The 15,694-nt window shown below is 53.0% G+C and overlaps 1 protein-coding gene across 2 annotated transcripts; it reads right to left on the reverse strand.

The window, feature by feature from the left end:
- Positions 1-972: 972 nt before the first annotated feature.
- Positions 973-13,998, reverse strand: SLC66A3 (solute carrier family 66 member 3). Of its 2 annotated transcripts, none has more exons than XM_045775993.2 (7): positions 13,723-13,998; positions 8,248-8,330; positions 8,094-8,163; positions 6,230-6,287; positions 5,645-5,765; positions 3,484-3,525; positions 973-2,151 (listed from the first exon to the last, which is right to left on the reverse strand). In XM_045775993.2, exons 1-7 carry the CDS (start codon positions 13,863-13,865, stop codon positions 2,060-2,062), a joined length of 609 nt encoding a protein of 202 aa, XP_045631949.1. In that variant the 5' UTR covers positions 13,866-13,998; the 3' UTR covers positions 973-2,059. The 2 variants fall into 2 exon arrangements, with proteins under 2 accessions (XP_045631949.1, XP_045631948.2); XM_045775992.2 differs by lacking the exon at positions 13,723-13,998 and adding an exon at positions 10,224-13,711.
- Positions 13,999-15,694: the final 1,696 nt, after the last annotated feature.

Below are 15,694 nucleotides of genomic sequence, written 5' to 3' on the forward strand. Positions count from 1 at the left end.
ATCCCCCCAAATTTTGCCTTCCTTCCCTGATGGGTATAGCAAAACAAATCACAACCAAGGTTATAGACCTGCAAATGCTCCACCGTCATTTAGTCTGGAGAGAAATACAAAATAGAATTTCAACAAGGAGTCTGTTGCTGATTTGATTTAGGTATTTTAAGGGACATGCAAATCTTACAATCTCATTTGAGTGTCCAGGATCAGGAAAAGACACGGGATGCCTGTTTTGTCAGGAGCCACTGCTGAGAGGTGGTTTTCGAGAAGTACATTTCTTTGGTAATCAGTGGGTTCTTACTTAGGATGCTTATTGGCTATCACATCTGGGACAGGTCAGTCCCTCTGAGCTTCAGTGTTTTCATCTTTTGTGAAATTGAGACGGTTTTGTTACTGGATTGTTGTAGGCTTAAATATGATAATGTGTGTAGGATATCTGGAATAGTTCAAATATTTGTGTCCTTTTCTCCTGAAAAGGAAAAATGGGGAACTCTTCACCTAAGATAGTATGTTCTTAAGGGAGAAGCTTTAAGCAATGATGAAGTTCTAATTAAAAAGTATATTCAAATTAAATATTTGTTGGACTAAAAAATCACACAATTTGTATTTATACTAAATGGTTAGATTATAATTGCATATGAAAAAAGATTCACTTGGATTTTTTTTTTAAATGACAACTATGAGGGGCGCCTGGCTGGCTTAGTAGAGCATGTGACTCGATCTCGGGATCATGGGTTTGAGCCCCATGTTGGGCATACAGCTTACTTTAAAACAGGGGTGCCTGGGTGGCTCAGTGGGTTGAGCCTCCGACTCTTTATTTTGGCTCAGGTCATGATCTTAGGGTCATGAGGTGAAGCCCTGAGTCAGGCTTCGTGCTCAGTAGGGAATCTGCTCGAGATTTCTCTCCCTCTCCCTCTACCCCTCCACCTGCTTGTGTGCTCTCTCTCAAATAAATCTTATAAAAAATGACAACTATGATTGTAAAAGCCACAGAATGAATGATTTATTATTTATCTTTATATACCATGTTTCTCTTCCTGCTGGTTCCAAGCAATAGTTCTAAAACATTAACCATAGTTTATATTTTTAAAACAGCATTTTACATAACTTAAAACTAATCACATTAAAACAACTGACAGTTTTAAGACTCAGCAGAGGTCAGAATATCAAAGTTTATTTTACATAGGAAACTACAACATTCTCTAATAAACACCATTTATTACATCTAACTGAATAATGCCATTCAAATATAAAGGGAAAGAGTTTTAAAATTTTAGGGTTTATAAACTTTTATAGTAAAACACAGTGTCCAGTAATCTTAACATCATGTTTAGAATATGATCTAATGAGAATGAAATCCGTAAGAACTTGGCAGAACCCAGCCATACCCTTTATGTGTTAATGGACAAGATGTGTTTTTGTTTTTTAAAGGGCAGCATTATGCTTGAAGCAGAAAGTTCATTGGGACTGCCTCATCCTAAGTAGAGATTGCAGCTAATAGTACCTTTCCTTAGGAATAACTGAAAGGCACTATATGAAGTTGAAGGACTAACTTTGGTATATGAACTCAAGCCAATTTTTGCTTGCTCGATATCCTTACTATAGCCCAAGGAGGTACTATATTGTATTACGATACAGTAAGGCCGGCCCGTTAAATCTACATTACAACTAAACAGTCCCAGAAAGTGAACCCTAGTAATTTACCACAATTCCACTTCTAACTTCGAGAAAAATCCCACTCCATTCATAATCATTTGTGCCATGGAGAGGATTGATTTCTTACAAGACACAAAGCTGAAAAGCCAACGTAGTTAGCTCTCTGGAGAGAACTTGACCATGACGCTCAACCTGCGGGTGTCTGAGCCCTGCCTCCACCTCCTGATGCCCAGGAGAGGGAGCGAATCAGCATGTCTGAACAAGTGGCTCATGTTGCAAGTACCTTTGGCTTCAATGTTTCCGAAACAGTGGACTAATTTGATAGAAGACCCTGATGTAGCAGAGAGCTTATTCTCCCCTTTGGTTCAGTGACTCGGAATCCACTCCGTGTGTAGGAGTCGCGCGTGCATCATTCAGCCTTTACGACCGTCTTCCTGTAGCGAAGGACTGTGGCCGTTACCCACAGATTCAAAGCGAGCATGAGCACAAATCGCACAAGAACTGAAATTAGAAAGGCAAAGTCCGTATGAACAAGGACTGTTCAGTCCTCAAAATCACTTCCTGCTCCGAGTGGGAATCTAGTTCGCTGCCCAACGAAACCTGGAACTCTGCCTCATGGGAAGTTCTGAACAACTTTGGTTCCAAATATTTCTGGGGGGAAAAACTTTGCTGTAAGTGACTTGATGAACACTCCTCTGATAAATAAGATTTATGAGATTTAATGTATCTTTGTGGTTGTAAAACATTTGTACGAGATCAGCTGAACTGTCGTTAAAAGATTATCCCCAGATATCCTGAACACTTTCAGGGACAGCTGTCACTTTAAATACAAAACAAATTACAACTAGAACGTTCTCAATCTTTCAAACTTTTGATATGTGGGTTTGTTTTGTTGGCTAATTACAGTTTGACTCTTCTCCCCATACAGAGAATCCTTCAGGTCCTGTGGAGAAGGCCGTCTTTCCCTTTCCCCACCTCACCCAAGTTTCTGCTTTGACCAGAATACTTTTAATGCTTCTCTCAGAGCTGGCGCAAGGTGTCTGAGCCAAAGATACAGCCTCTGCAAAGGGACAAGCATACGCACCCACTGCCCTGTAGCAGTATTTTCTCAAACAACAATTAACGTATTTAAAGGGTCTATGTGCCAGGGACATATTTCTAGGTTTCATAGAAAAGGTGACACCATTTGTTTTGATCATTTTCCAAAAAAAAATATATGCTCAACTTGGGAGTGGAAGAAAGCCTAGGGAATTACTAAATTCTTTTTATGTCAATCCAAATATTTTTCTCCCTTTAAAAAAACAAGGATGTGGGGGTCAAATGATTGTCAGCTCAGGAGACCCCGTCCTCACACTCAGCTCCCATTCACACTCTGTGGCTAAGCCATGTGTCCCCCTGCTCACGACCTTCACGCGGGCTGCTGCCTGTCACCATCTCTTCCTCTTCTCCCGATCTCACTCTTCGAATTTGCCACTCTGGGCCCCTCCAACCAGGCCAGATTGCCCCTTCAGGTGCTCCTCCTGTCCTACTCTTCCAAAACACATTTCCCAGCATTCTTCACTAGTTAGTGATGGGGTGACGTCACAGTCCATCTCCACCCACTGCTGGAGCGGAGACCCCACGAAGATCGGAGTCCACTGCCTCGTGCTGCACGTTCTATCCCAGGCACTACAAGACGCAGACGCTTCGTCCCGTAAGTGGGGGGCTGGCGCCCGGGAATAAGCTTGCTGGCCTCTCACCGTGCAGTGGAGCAAGCTGACCCGTGAGGCCGGAAGACAACTGACAAATGAAGGAGGCACAACGGACACACAATTCAAAAAAGTGGGTACTTACTTGTAAGGTCACTGGTGGTCATTAAAGTGGTTATTATTCTTGCTGTAAAAGAAAACATTCAGCAGTATCAACTTGCTTCTCAAGGCATTTTGGTATTTCGCTCACGTCTTTCCATTTTCAAATCCAGGACTATATGCTAACTGATCTTGGTTAAAGAAGATTTTGGTAGTGCAGAAAACTAAATCAGTACTGTATTTTAGAAAACCACTCAAATCCAGCCATGTCCTAGCCCCGTGGTTTTGAAGCTGCTCCTGAGAGCGGAAGCAGCATCTAGAAGGTAGTTTAGTGCTGCCCAGGGAAGCCAGGCAGATGCCGTCGTGTGCACCAACCCACAGCCCCCCCCCCCCATAAAGCAAGCTTTGAAAATCTCATTTACACAGGGCTTCTGGTAAGATTTCATTTAAAGAAAGGCTCCCACTAGCGAAAGACAATGTTTTTAAAGGACTGAACTCTACCCCCTTCTTTTCTAGATATTTTCTAGGTAAAGGAAACTGAGGCCCAGCAAAGGGCATGATTTTCCTCAGGGTCTAACTAGAACTGTTCAGTTCAAGTCGTTTTTCCGATACAGCACTTGACTTCGTGAACACAGGCAACTGGGGTATGGACGTAAGTGGACATACCCGGGAGACGCGAGCTGGGAGTCGGAGAACGCGACCTGCAACCTCAAGGCCTGCCTTTCCTAACCCGAACCAACCCACACAAAGCTCTCCCTCCGCCTCACACGTCGAGACTTTAGGAAATTAGGTTTAAAACCAGTTCATATCTTCCCATAAAGTTATAATCCCCAGGTTACGTGTCATCTATTCAATGTGTATTTAAGTACTTGTTAAGCACAGACTGCCATGCAAAACAGATGGAAACGCACTACATGGTCTCTGAAGATTTCCTACAAGAAAATCGAATAAGCAGCATTTCAAGATAATTCCCGAAGGTAAAATTAGGGAGCTAATAAGTAACATACCTAATTAGCAATTCCAGAAACCATAGATTTCATAGAACTTCAACATTTTAAAGCTAAAAATAAAACCCAAGAAGCCTTAATTTTAAATAACTCGGGACACGAAGACCCCTTCTATCAACCCTTAATGGAGAAATCAGTCCTTTAGGACAGAGAAGAAATATGAAGTAGAATTCAAATATCTAAAAGTAGTAAACCTAATTAATGTGAGAGCTCTGAATTTAAAAATTTTTTCTACCTAAAATAGCGTATATGTATTTTAGGGAGTTCCTGCAAGAATCCACATAAACAGTGGAAATTCTGAACTTAAGACCAACCAATATGGCTCCAGAAAAACTCCACCGTGGCAAATTCTATTCATTCTCACAAGACCGTGTATGACTTTCTTTTTTTTTTTTTTTAAAGATTTTATTTATTTATTTGACAGAGATAGAGACAGCCAGCGAGAGAGGGAACACAAGCAGGGGGAGTGGGAGAGGAAGAAGCAGGCTCCTAGCGGAGGAGCCTGATATGGGGCTCGATCCCATAACGCCAGGATCACGCCCTGAGCCAAAGGCAGATGCTTAACCGCTGTGCCACCCAGGCGCCCCAGTGTATGACTTTCATCTCTGTAATCTGTTACATCATAAAGATTGATATTTTTATTTTTTTTTTATTTTTTATTTTTTTTAAAAGATTTTATTTATTTATTCGACAGAGATAGAGACAGCCCATGAGAGAGGGAACACAAGCAGGGGGAGTGGGAGAGGAAGAAGCAGGCTCCTAGCGGAGGAGCCTGATGTGGGGCTCGATCCCATAACGCCGGGATCACGCCCTGAGCCGAAGGCAGACGCTTAACTGCTGTGCCACCCAGGCGCCCCTAGATTGATATTTTTAAAACGAGTTAGTGGATTCAACATAATCAACCTCTTGATGCTTTTCAGAGACTAAGAGAGGACTGCTGATATCAGGCCAGATCTTTGAAGAAAGGCTGCTTTTACGTTTTTCTTTAGCAACCGGAATATGGATCTTGCAGAGAATGGAAAGTAGGCTTCATGACATCAGGGTCGTAACCACAGATCCGCTTGGAGGGTCTACGTGAATAGCTACGTGCAAAGGATTAAAGCTCGTGGCACTACGACAGTGGACAGCAAGGTGATAAACCCTTGTGGGCAGCCGCCCGACGCCCGCGAATCCGTCCCTGCACTGGCGTCTTGCTCTTACTTGCACAGGTGTAGGAAGCGAGGCTCCAGGTCAGGGCGCTCACGGCTCCCGAGTCCCTGGTCTTCCACAGGTACTGGAGCTGGGCAAACTTGCTGGCCGTGCTGATGAAAGTGCTTAGATTCTGTTTGCAGGTAAAACATGAGAAAGTCAGGAGTCCCTCGGTTAAAAAAAGCAAGAGCACCAGATACTGAAAGTGCATTTGAAGCCACATCGTCTGGGCAAGTGATAACCAACTTGTACAAGGACGAAACCCGGGTTAAGCGAAAAAGAAGGCACTTGAGACACTTGTTTCAAACGCGCCCAGTTCCACCGCTCGGGGGGGGGCAACGGATGGGCCGCGGCCAGCGTGGAAGTGTGGGGAAGGATCACTGTGTGGCCACAGTGGCTTCTCTAACCACCTGCCAATGAAATTAGATAGATGACAGACAGACAAGACAGACAGACAGATAATGGTGTTTTAGAGCCTGGGGAAACCACAATGCTCAGCACTGACTCATAAAACAGCAGGCCGAGGCACATCAGCTCTGAGTCTCTGGCTATTCCAACACCCTCCACGGCGAGCGGGGCCCAACCCTTACCACTTACCATGGCCAGATCTATGATCCACTTCTGCAGGGGAAGGACGAACCACGAGGCCACAAATCTACCCAGCGCTAAGGAAGACAGCAGTGGCTTGGCCGGTGGCCCCGCTGCCCCCCGACCCCTCGCCTGTGCCTTCACGCCAAGACCACGGAGGTTCTGCACATAAGCCGACCTGGGACTGGCAGAAGCAGATTATGGAAGAGAACTGCCAAGAGCCCCCTGCGTTTGTGGACTGTTCCTAGGGGTCCAAAGATTCTACCTGCCCACCTAATCCTGGAACATGCAGACACCTCTAGTGCAACGTCAAAAGTCAAGCATTTGAAGAAGCAGCTTGACATCACAGGGCAGCCGTGTGCTGCAGGTGTCCCGTGAAACTCTCTTCACTGACTTCCCCCTTCCCGGCTAGCTCCAGTGTCAAACCGGTTGCCATCAGCAACGCTGCGAGACGGGAGAAATGACAGCGGATTTCGGATTTTGGTCAGGCTCCGTGAGGCTGCAGGCACAAGCTAGACAGGCTGAGGCAAACACAAGAGATAATGGCCGCGAGCCTCAGCTGTGACCTTGGGCAAGTCACGTGCCTTCTTTTGACCTCAGTTTGCTTATCTGAAAAATGGACTTAACACTCCTTGTCCTATCTACCTCCTCAAATGCCTGGTGGCACATCATAGGGACCCAGCCAGGTTGCTATGATTACAGTTAACAACATTATTTAAATGAAGGGGTCGACAGTGCCCTGGGTGAAAAGTCAGAACTAATTCCTGGAAACCTGGTCAACACCAGAAGGGCCGCTGGAATCCAGGCAGATGAAATCTTGTTTTTAAAACACTCCCTAATTCAATTTCTTACACGAATTTTGCCCAGCTTTATCCTATTCATTCCAAATATCCACCTTACATAATATTTTACAAAACCTGACCAGCGGTGGCAGGAGGAGCAAACCCTGAGTTCCTCAACGTGACTTTTTGGTCAGGTTGCCTGATTTCGCAAATAAACATACAGGGCACCCAGTTAAATTTGAATTTCAGATCAACAAAAATAGTCTGAGTACAAGTATGTCCCATGCAATATTTGGGACGCACTTTTGCTAAGAAAAAGCTCACTGTTAACATGGCAACCCTCACTGCTGTTCATCAGGACCGGCGCGAGGAGGTTATAAACAGGAGCTTGTCCTGGGCTCTCGGCACCGTGAGTCTTTCGACAAAAGGGAGGCACGACTCCTCCCACAGACGGGAACACCGCAGCTTAGTTATTCTCAACAAGGGAATAACCGGATTGTTACAGAGAGTTGAAATGACGGCCAGGCCCTGGCTCACAGAACATGCTGCCTGCGTGAGCGAGCACACGTCTGCGTCATGACCAGATCCCCACCGAGACCCTTCTCACGTCTTGGGCCTCATTTCCACTTGGAACGAGCCTTCGAGAACCCCGCTCGCATGCTGACCAGGTGCGTTAGCTGCCTCGTGTGAATGACAGACATTCCCCGTTATCAGGGCTTCAAAGACTCTGGGGCCGTTTTCAGGGAAGAAGGAACGTCTCCCCGCCCCTAAAGCATCAATGTGGACGAGGTGGCTCTGAGCAGGGCGCTTCGATCCCGCAGCTCGCCGGCAGGGAGGTCCTGAGTCCGCAAGCCGCTGGGCTCAGGGCGCTGTGGGCACCCTGGTCTCAGAAAGGAGGTCACGGGGCAGGGAACACTCTGGAATAGCTCTGGGTTGGGGAAGTATATTCACTCACGTGGAGTCTTGCATTTGGGATCTTTTTCAGTTCAACCATAGAGCGTCTATCTGGTCAAGGACTCTGCTTAGAAACACACACTGCGAGCAGGTAACACCCCTGCCCATCTGATTCCCGGATGCAGAAGGAAGGATACGCTGCGAGGTAGGGCGCTGCCCCTTTCACGTTCCCATTGAAATGGAAGACGCACAGCAGGAGGAGGACATCTGAAAGGCAAAGACCGGAGTGAGGCAGGAGGGGTGAGGGGTCGAGGGGACAGAGGGGACGGAGGGATCCCAGGGGTCCCTTACCTTGTGCGATGAGAATGGGGTACTCTAGGTAGGTGAGCAGCGGGTACTCATAATAACACTGGTACCGGAGAAACACCAGGAAACTGGGGAGAGAGAGGGCACGGCTGAGCTTGGACGGACCCAGCGCCCCGCAGGAAGGCCCGGCCACCCCCCCTCCCCCCAGGAGCCCAGGTTCACTCGCAAGACCCTGGAACTGGAGGCTGGAGCCCGTGAATGTCAAGGGGGGAGACTGGGAACACAAAGGACGGAATGGTGATGTAATAATGGCCATGGCTCTGCTCAGGGCACGTGCCCAGGGCTGACAGGGAGCCGGGCATAATGCGCACTGTCAAGTCCCTTTCACAGAGGGCAAGCTGTGCACCAGGATTAGCAGAGATGGGGGTCCTGGCCCCCAGGCTGGCCCAGCAGCTGCCTGGCACTAGGCAGCCCCCTCGGAAGGCCTCACACAAGAAGCCACACAGGCCAAGACAGACATCCCGGGCGGTGGGAGGCAGAGCTCGTGAGGGGCCGGGCAGGTTTGGGCGCAGCCCTGAGCGGAGAGAGGAGTTTTGAAGAGGACCAACCACCTGGACGATCCCTGTGGCCTTCCAGAGTGCTGCCCAGTCAAGGAGGAGCAGTGGGGGAAAGGCATGAAGAAGAGCCATCGAACCGTTTCGTAAGAAAATTCTAGCTCTGAGAGCCTGGGAATTGGGGGGCGGTAGGTAAAGACCCCAGGACCTGACCTTTCTCAGAAGAAAGTTTCCCGTCCTCCCAGCGCACACCCCAGCCCATCAGTTCCCCAAGAACCTAAATCCCCCCGCTGTCCCCTCAGACTCTCCTGCCCCATCACCCAGGCTGTCTCCCCAGGTGAACCAGAGCCTCCCTCCCTCATCCAGACATAACCCCTCTCGTTTCCTCAGCTGGGAGCCTGTGCCCCCCATCCTGTTTCCGACCTAGCGAACTGTTCTTGGCTGAGCTGAGGGTGAGGGGAAAGGGTCACAGGATGGGAGGTGGGCAGCCTGCGCCACCCTGAGTACGTGGGTCTCCCCAGGCCTAGGCCTCCCTAGCCATCCCCTTCCCGGCCAGCAGCCCTTCCCAGGGATCCCACAGCCTGGCTGCCTGCAGGCTCTCTGGCTTGGCAGTTGGTCATGTCTGGGCTTCAGGGTTAAAAAGCAGGTGCTCTTCCTGGCCCTGCCGTGTGGCGTGGCTTCCCCTCCTGCCAGGCCTCCTGAACAGCACCATTCTGAGCAGGAACTCGGGGGGCCAGCTGCACCCCACCCACCTCTGCAGAGCCGCCAGCCAGGCCTGGGCACAGCAGGCTTGGAGCACACCCTGCTGAATGGATGACCAGTAGTCACAAGCAGGCTTTGGAATCTTCGCCACCGAGGGCCTACCTCCCATATGCAGCCGGAGACCTTCAGGACAGGCGGGAGACCCTGGGATGTCAGAGCTGAGATCACTGTCTGGGGTCATCCACACTGCCCTCCACATTTTACAGACCACCTGGGGAAACGGAGGCCCAAGAAGCCAAGGTCCTATGGCAACTCAGGGAAAAGACAAAGACCAGAGCCTGAATTTCCCGACACGGATGGGGGGCTTCCCACCACCCCCACCCAGGCTGCGGCGCTCCCAGGGAGGCCCGGGTGCCAGGCTGCAATCCTCTCTCTCTCTCTGGGACCCAAATGTTCAAGGTCAACCCCCTGTCACTCCTGTGGCCTGGGAGTAAGTGTCCTTTTTTTATTCTTAATATTTCTTTTAATTAAAAAGTAATACATTAGAATGATCACGACAATAAAATCAAGCCGAATGGTGTCTGCCCCAGCTCCACAAATCTGTTGAAATTCCTGGTCTGCTCCATGGAGTGACCTGAGTTTCCTTCCTCAACACAGGAGCTAGAGGTTTGAACAAGAACTACACATGGACCCACAGAGGCGGTAACTCTCGGGTCAGGAGTGGAACCGGGATTTGGACTGAAGACTTTTCCAAAGGAATCTTACCCAGAGGCCAGTGCATCCAGTAGCCTAGTAGTCACCCTGCTGGGCCTGGGGAGGGGAAGCAAGTGCAGCCGTGGAAGGTTCCAGACCAAGTGCAGAGAGCAGAGCTGAGGCTGGAGGGCACAAGGGGGCCGAGCAGCAAGGATGCCTGCAAGGCCTGGAAAGAGACGTGGCGGAGGAGCTGGGCACGAGCGCCCCCAGCAGGTGAAGAACGCCCGGGCGGAAGTGGAGGCGAACCCCTGGCACCGCAGCCTGGGCTGGGAGGTGCCTGTAGCCCACTTCCGCCAGCCCACAGCCCACTTCCTCCCTACCCGGGAACCCGTCGGGGACACCTGTTCCATTAACAGTGACAACAAGCGGCGTCTGGGCACGGAGCGCTTCCCATGGTCGGCCTGGGGCCCCATCTGTGCTGCCTGCTGCACCAGACGCCCTGTGACCCCAACCAGGGCTCCCCCCGCCCCCCACCTGCTGAGCCTCTGCCCCGCAGTTGGACCCCTTGCTAAAGGCGGAGCCCTCCGTGCACCGAGGCTGCTGGGCTCACAGCCCCCACCACCAGGTACCTAACCTCTCCCGCCCTGGGTTCCGCACCCGTGACACACGGGTAACAGCAGTCCGGGCTCACGAACCGTACTGCACACGTGGGTGCTCTAAACGGGTCACCTAGTCCAGCCCACAGGCTTCTCCCGAAGCCCCCTGCCTGGAGAGCCCTTTTCCTCCTGTGGCCACCTCTTCTCCCTGAAGACGGCGGGTGACTCCCTGCCCCTCCATCCCCCCTCCGAGTGGAGACGAGGCCTCCCTGTCGCCTGAATTAGGAAACTCCGCTCCTAACAGGCAATTAGCCTCCTCAGAGAACTGGGAGGCTTTGAGGGCGGTGTGCTAGCCCCAGGACCTGGCTTGGTGCCTCTGCCCCCCAGGGGTGCATGAAAGAAGGAAGTAATTGGGATGGACATTTTTTTTTAATTGTAAAAAACTATGAGGTTTTTTTTTTAATTTGTTTTTGGTTTTGTTGTGTTTTGTTTTAGAGAGGCAGAGAGTGAGAGCTGGGACAGAGGGAGAGAGAATCTTAAGCAGGTTCCATGTCCAGGTTGGAGCTCAACCTGGGGCTCGATCCCATGACCCTGAGATCATGACCTGAGCCAAAAATCAAGAGTTGAACGCTTAACTGTGCTACCCGTGCACCCCTAAATTGTAAAAACTTGGAAACACAGACACAAACTGGAGAAAACCTAATAAAGCCACGCACCCAGCACCAGCTTCAACAAATACTTTGTTACGTTCACCTATATCCCCCCTTCCTTTTCTTGGCTGCAGTGTGCGTCTGGTTTCCACCCTGCAGCCTTCAGGAGGCATTTCTAAAATACAGGCCTTTTCTTGCCACTTCACACCAACCCACATTACAAGTCATTTTCTGGTATCAAGCTATGGTTTATGTCCCCGTTGGTCCAGTTCTTTCAAAAATGGGTTTTTAGAGTTAATTTGCACAGCTCAGGATCCAAGGAGGGTACATGTCCTCCAAGAGGCTGTTACGGCTTCTACTTCCCAGGAGATAAAATGGGCCTTCTCATGGCGATGCCTACTGGGTTCTTTCTACGGGAATTCTGGCGGCTCCCCCTCGCAGGCCGGCAGGCAGGCACTGCCCCCTGCGCCAGGGCCCTCTCTCCACAGCACCCAGTCCTAGCTGGCCCCCGCCAGCGAAGGCTGCGGAAGGAAAGGGGGAAGAGGGCAGGCTGCTGCCAGTACTTTCCCCCACTCACAATGTGGCGGAGGAGCCTAGAAAGCAGCAAAACCCAGTGAGTGTGGAGAGCAGGGGAGGACAGGCTTCAGAGAGGACAGAGCCAGGACCGGGTGAACCCCACGGGGTTGCTGCCCGTGAACTTGGGCATGGTGCTTCACGTTCTCGGCACAGGTTCCTACAGTCTAGAGATGAAAACAATGCTTGCTCCCTAGGGCGTCCTGAGGATTGAATACGGTTATGCCTTTAAAGCAGTGTCCGCACACAGACCCGGCTCGGGAAATGGTACTACCGAGGTAAGTGTGGCCTGAGGTGGAGATAAAACCCAGGAATCCAGCGGAGGAGGCCCCAGATCCCTTCCAGCTGGGCTTGGAGGAGAGGGGGGCAGCAGGCGGGGCCTGGACACAGCCACGCCCACTACAGCCGTCCGGGAGCGGGGCCCCGCCCTCCACGAAGCGCACCCCCAGCGCCTCCACATGCGCCGCGATCCCCGCAGGCCCCGCACACCGGCCGCCTTCCACGCCGCCTTCAGCTCTCCCGCCCACGTGAGCCGGTTTTGCCGACGTGCGCTGTTAGGCAAAGCGATGACCCACCGCTGCGGGCAGCGCCCGCCGAGTTGCAGGGTGTGGGCAGGCTCCCGACCCCACTCGAGAGGCATCAGGCCGTCTTCGGCTCCCCCCGCACCGGGCCAGCCTCCCCTTCCCCGGCTCAGGGACCTAGGAGAAACCGCCGCCCTCTCCCGGGCCGTCCACGCCCTCCCGAACAGACGCTGCGGTGCAGGACTCTGCACTCCCCGCTATCCAGCCCGGGGGCCCCAGTGTTGTGCGGTCGTTCACAAACCCGCCAGTGGCTGATTCTTTCTGGACGAAACCTCTCCCCCGATGGACGCGCCCGGGGCGGGACCCCCATCTCTCCCACCCCCCGCCCCCGAGGTCTCTTTCTCCCTCCCTTGCCTCTGGCTTCTTTCCGGCACCGGACCCCCGGGGTCAACCAGCCGGCCACCCGTTCGGGCTGTGCTTCCGCCAGACTGGCCCGCACTGTCGCGGGGTGATAACGGGGGGGCCCGGGCCAGCAAGGTGCGAGGTGGGGAGGGCCGGGCTTTGCCAGGGGTGCGCGGCTAGACTGCCGGGTATCATGTGCCTGCTTTCCCACCACTTCGAGTCTTCCCAACCGAGTTTTACAACTCTGTTTTTCGCGTTTACATCTTTAAATATTGGAGTCAGGGCATCCACTCCGGATTTCTGACGGATGAGCGCTCACGGAGCGGCCCTGGCTCCTCTCTGGCTGGCTGTGGCCGGATTCAAGTCCTTCTCCTCTCCTTCCAAAGAGCTCCCCCAGTCTCTGAATCCTCCTCCCCCCACGTGTAACTTTTAAAAGCCAGAGGAGCCTTAGAATTTACAGTTCTACCCCTCATTTTACATGAGAGGAAACCGAGACCCGAGAAAAGGGGTGATGGCGTGAGTGGGGGATGTGTATGACAGAGCCTCCAGGTGCAAATGGCTTGCTCAAAGCCGCTCGGTTGGTCTGTGGCTGCCGGGCGGCGTGACGGTTTCGCCGGGTGTCGGTTTCCGCATCTGTAAAATGGGCGTGCGCCGTCCGCGCGGTGAGCCGCAACTAATCAGGGATGGTGAGGGCCCCGGAAAGTGCCTCCCCAGCGGCCAGGCGCTTTCGGCTCCGCTCCCCGGTACTACTCAGACCCGTGGCGCTCCGGGGTTCCCGGCCCCTCCAGGCCGCAGAGACGAGGGGGGAGGGCAGCCGCCCCGGCCTTACCCCGCCAGTTCCAGAAGTAAACTCGGGAGGCTGATGCCCCGCGCGCTGCGCGCCGCCAGCACCGCGGAGATCTGCGGCAGCTTGAGCGCGGCGCACACGCCCAGCGTGCTCCAGTTGCAGAACAACAGCAGTTGCTCCCGCATGGCGCCCGCGGGGCTGGGGGCTCCGGCTCGAGACTTGGGGGCTCGGCGGGGGCGCCGCTGCGCGAGGGAAGGAAACCGCTCTGCGCTGGGCCGCCGGGCGCGCCAAGTCCTTCCGCCTTCCTGAGTGCCCCCGCCCACGCCCGGGGCCGCCCTGTTGGGGACCGCGCCTCCGCCCAGAGCTCCGCGCCCCGCCCCTCCTGGGTCCGGTCCTTACCCCTTTCCCTCCACCCCCCGCCCATCCGCCCCGCGCCTTGCCCCGACCCCTCCCCAGGTCCGCCCCGGGGCCTCTTCTTCGTCCGTATCTCCGCTCCCCGCCCCGCCCGGGGTCACTCCTCACCACCCCCCACCCTCCCATCCACCGTGCGTGGGGCTCGCCCCGACCCCGCCCCGGATCCCGCCCCGGGTCCACCCCGTCCGGTGCTCTCCTCCCCCATCTGTCTGCTCCGCCCCCGGCCCCGCCCCGCCTGCGCCCGGTCCCGGGGCGGTGGCTCAGCTGAGCCCAACCCGAGCGGTGCCCGCTGCTGATTCACTTTTCCGTGTTGGGCTCGCGCGGTGCCGAGCTGCCGGGGAACCCCAGACAGTTCCGCTTTCCCACGGGTTGGGCGGGTACAGGCTGAATCCCGGGCGGGCCAACGGGCACCCCCTCGCGGGAGGATGGACCGTTTTGTTGAGATGTTTCCCTCCCCAAAGTGCTTTTCTTTCTTTGTTTTTCTTACTAAGCATTTCAGATGAAAACTTGTAACGACGTTAAGGACCCAACTTCGTGTGCGTGCGTCCTCCCCGTTTTACCTGGGGACACAGGCTTCGCCCTTCAGTGAGGGACCAGAACCTCCCGGGGTCGTCTCATTTCCTGCCCTTTCCTGCCGCTGAGTGTGGGGGCGCTCCTCCCCATCCCCGGGCCTTAGTCGGGCGCCTTAGCCCTTCAGAGGGAACGTTTTTCTTAAGGAGGTAAAATAGATTCTATGATAAGGGAAGGGAAGGTTTCATTTTGCGGCACAAAATGAAAGAGTGGAGTGTGTTCTCCAAGCTCTCCGAATCGCATTGGCAGGGGAGGCTCCGAAACAGAAAAAGATCAGACAAATGCAGTGCTGGAATCCACGGGGGCTGGGTTTGTACTGTGAACCTGTCAGGCTTCGAGGCTTTCCTCCTGTCTGCCCCGCGCTCCTTGCCGCGCCTCCAGCCCCCATCTGGCCAGGAAAAACCCTTCCTCTGGAGAAATCCAGAAGTATCGAGTCCTCCTTCCCAAGCTAAAGGGGAACAGGATGTTCAGAAGGAAACTTTTAAGAGGAAAATAAAGAGTGTGCGTGTTTAATCCTTATCTTCTAGAGATCCCAAATACGGACGAAATATATTATGTCTGGAATTTGCTTCAAAATATTGGGGGCTTGGGTGGAAGGGTAGGGATGTAGATGAAACAAGATTAGCTGTGAGCTGGTCATTCTTGGCGTCGGTTTTGGGCATAAGGGGGATTACCATTCTGTAACGTTTAAAAACCAAAGGGAAGTTAGGCGTGAAGTGCTTGTTACCCTTGTTAAGGGGAGGAGCCTGTGCTGGGGAGAGGTGAGGCAGCTTGCCCCTGTCCCACAGCGAGCACGGGCTGGCGTCCGGCTCTGTTCCCCCGCACAGTGCCCTTGCTACCTGGTGCAGGCACACCCCCGGGGGTCTGGTGTAAGCAGAGGTGCTGGGGAGGCTTGGTGGCCCCAGCTTTGACGCTTAGGAGCTGTGTGACTCCACGTCGTTCATCCAGCCTCCTGGGGCTTCAGTGTTCTCCTCTGCAGGATGGGTACTTCAGAAGTGCTCATCGGAGCGTTGTCTCCCAGGGATTGGCA

Source organism: Ursus americanus, chromosome 7 (assembly GCF_024610735.1).
Source record: "Ursus americanus isolate L20-20 chromosome 7, mUrsAme1.1.p, whole genome shotgun sequence".
NCBI lineage: Eukaryota > Metazoa > Chordata > Mammalia > Carnivora > Ursidae > Ursus > Ursus americanus.

Excerpts from the sequence above, each read along its gene's own strand:
- SLC66A3 (XM_045775992.2), bottom strand. The coding sequence starts at position 10,624 with ATGGGGCCCCAGGCCGACCATGGGAAGCGCTCCGTGCCCAGACGCCGC. Across the intron at positions 8,331-10,223 it reads CTGGATGCACTGGCCTCTGG|TTTCCTGGTGTTTCTCCGGT; the intron begins GTAAGATTCCTT and ends CTCTCTCCCCAG. Across the intron at positions 3,526-5,644 it reads CGCTTCCTACACCTGTGCAA|CAAGAATAATAACCACTTTA; the intron begins GTAAGAGCAAGA and ends TTTCTTTTACAG.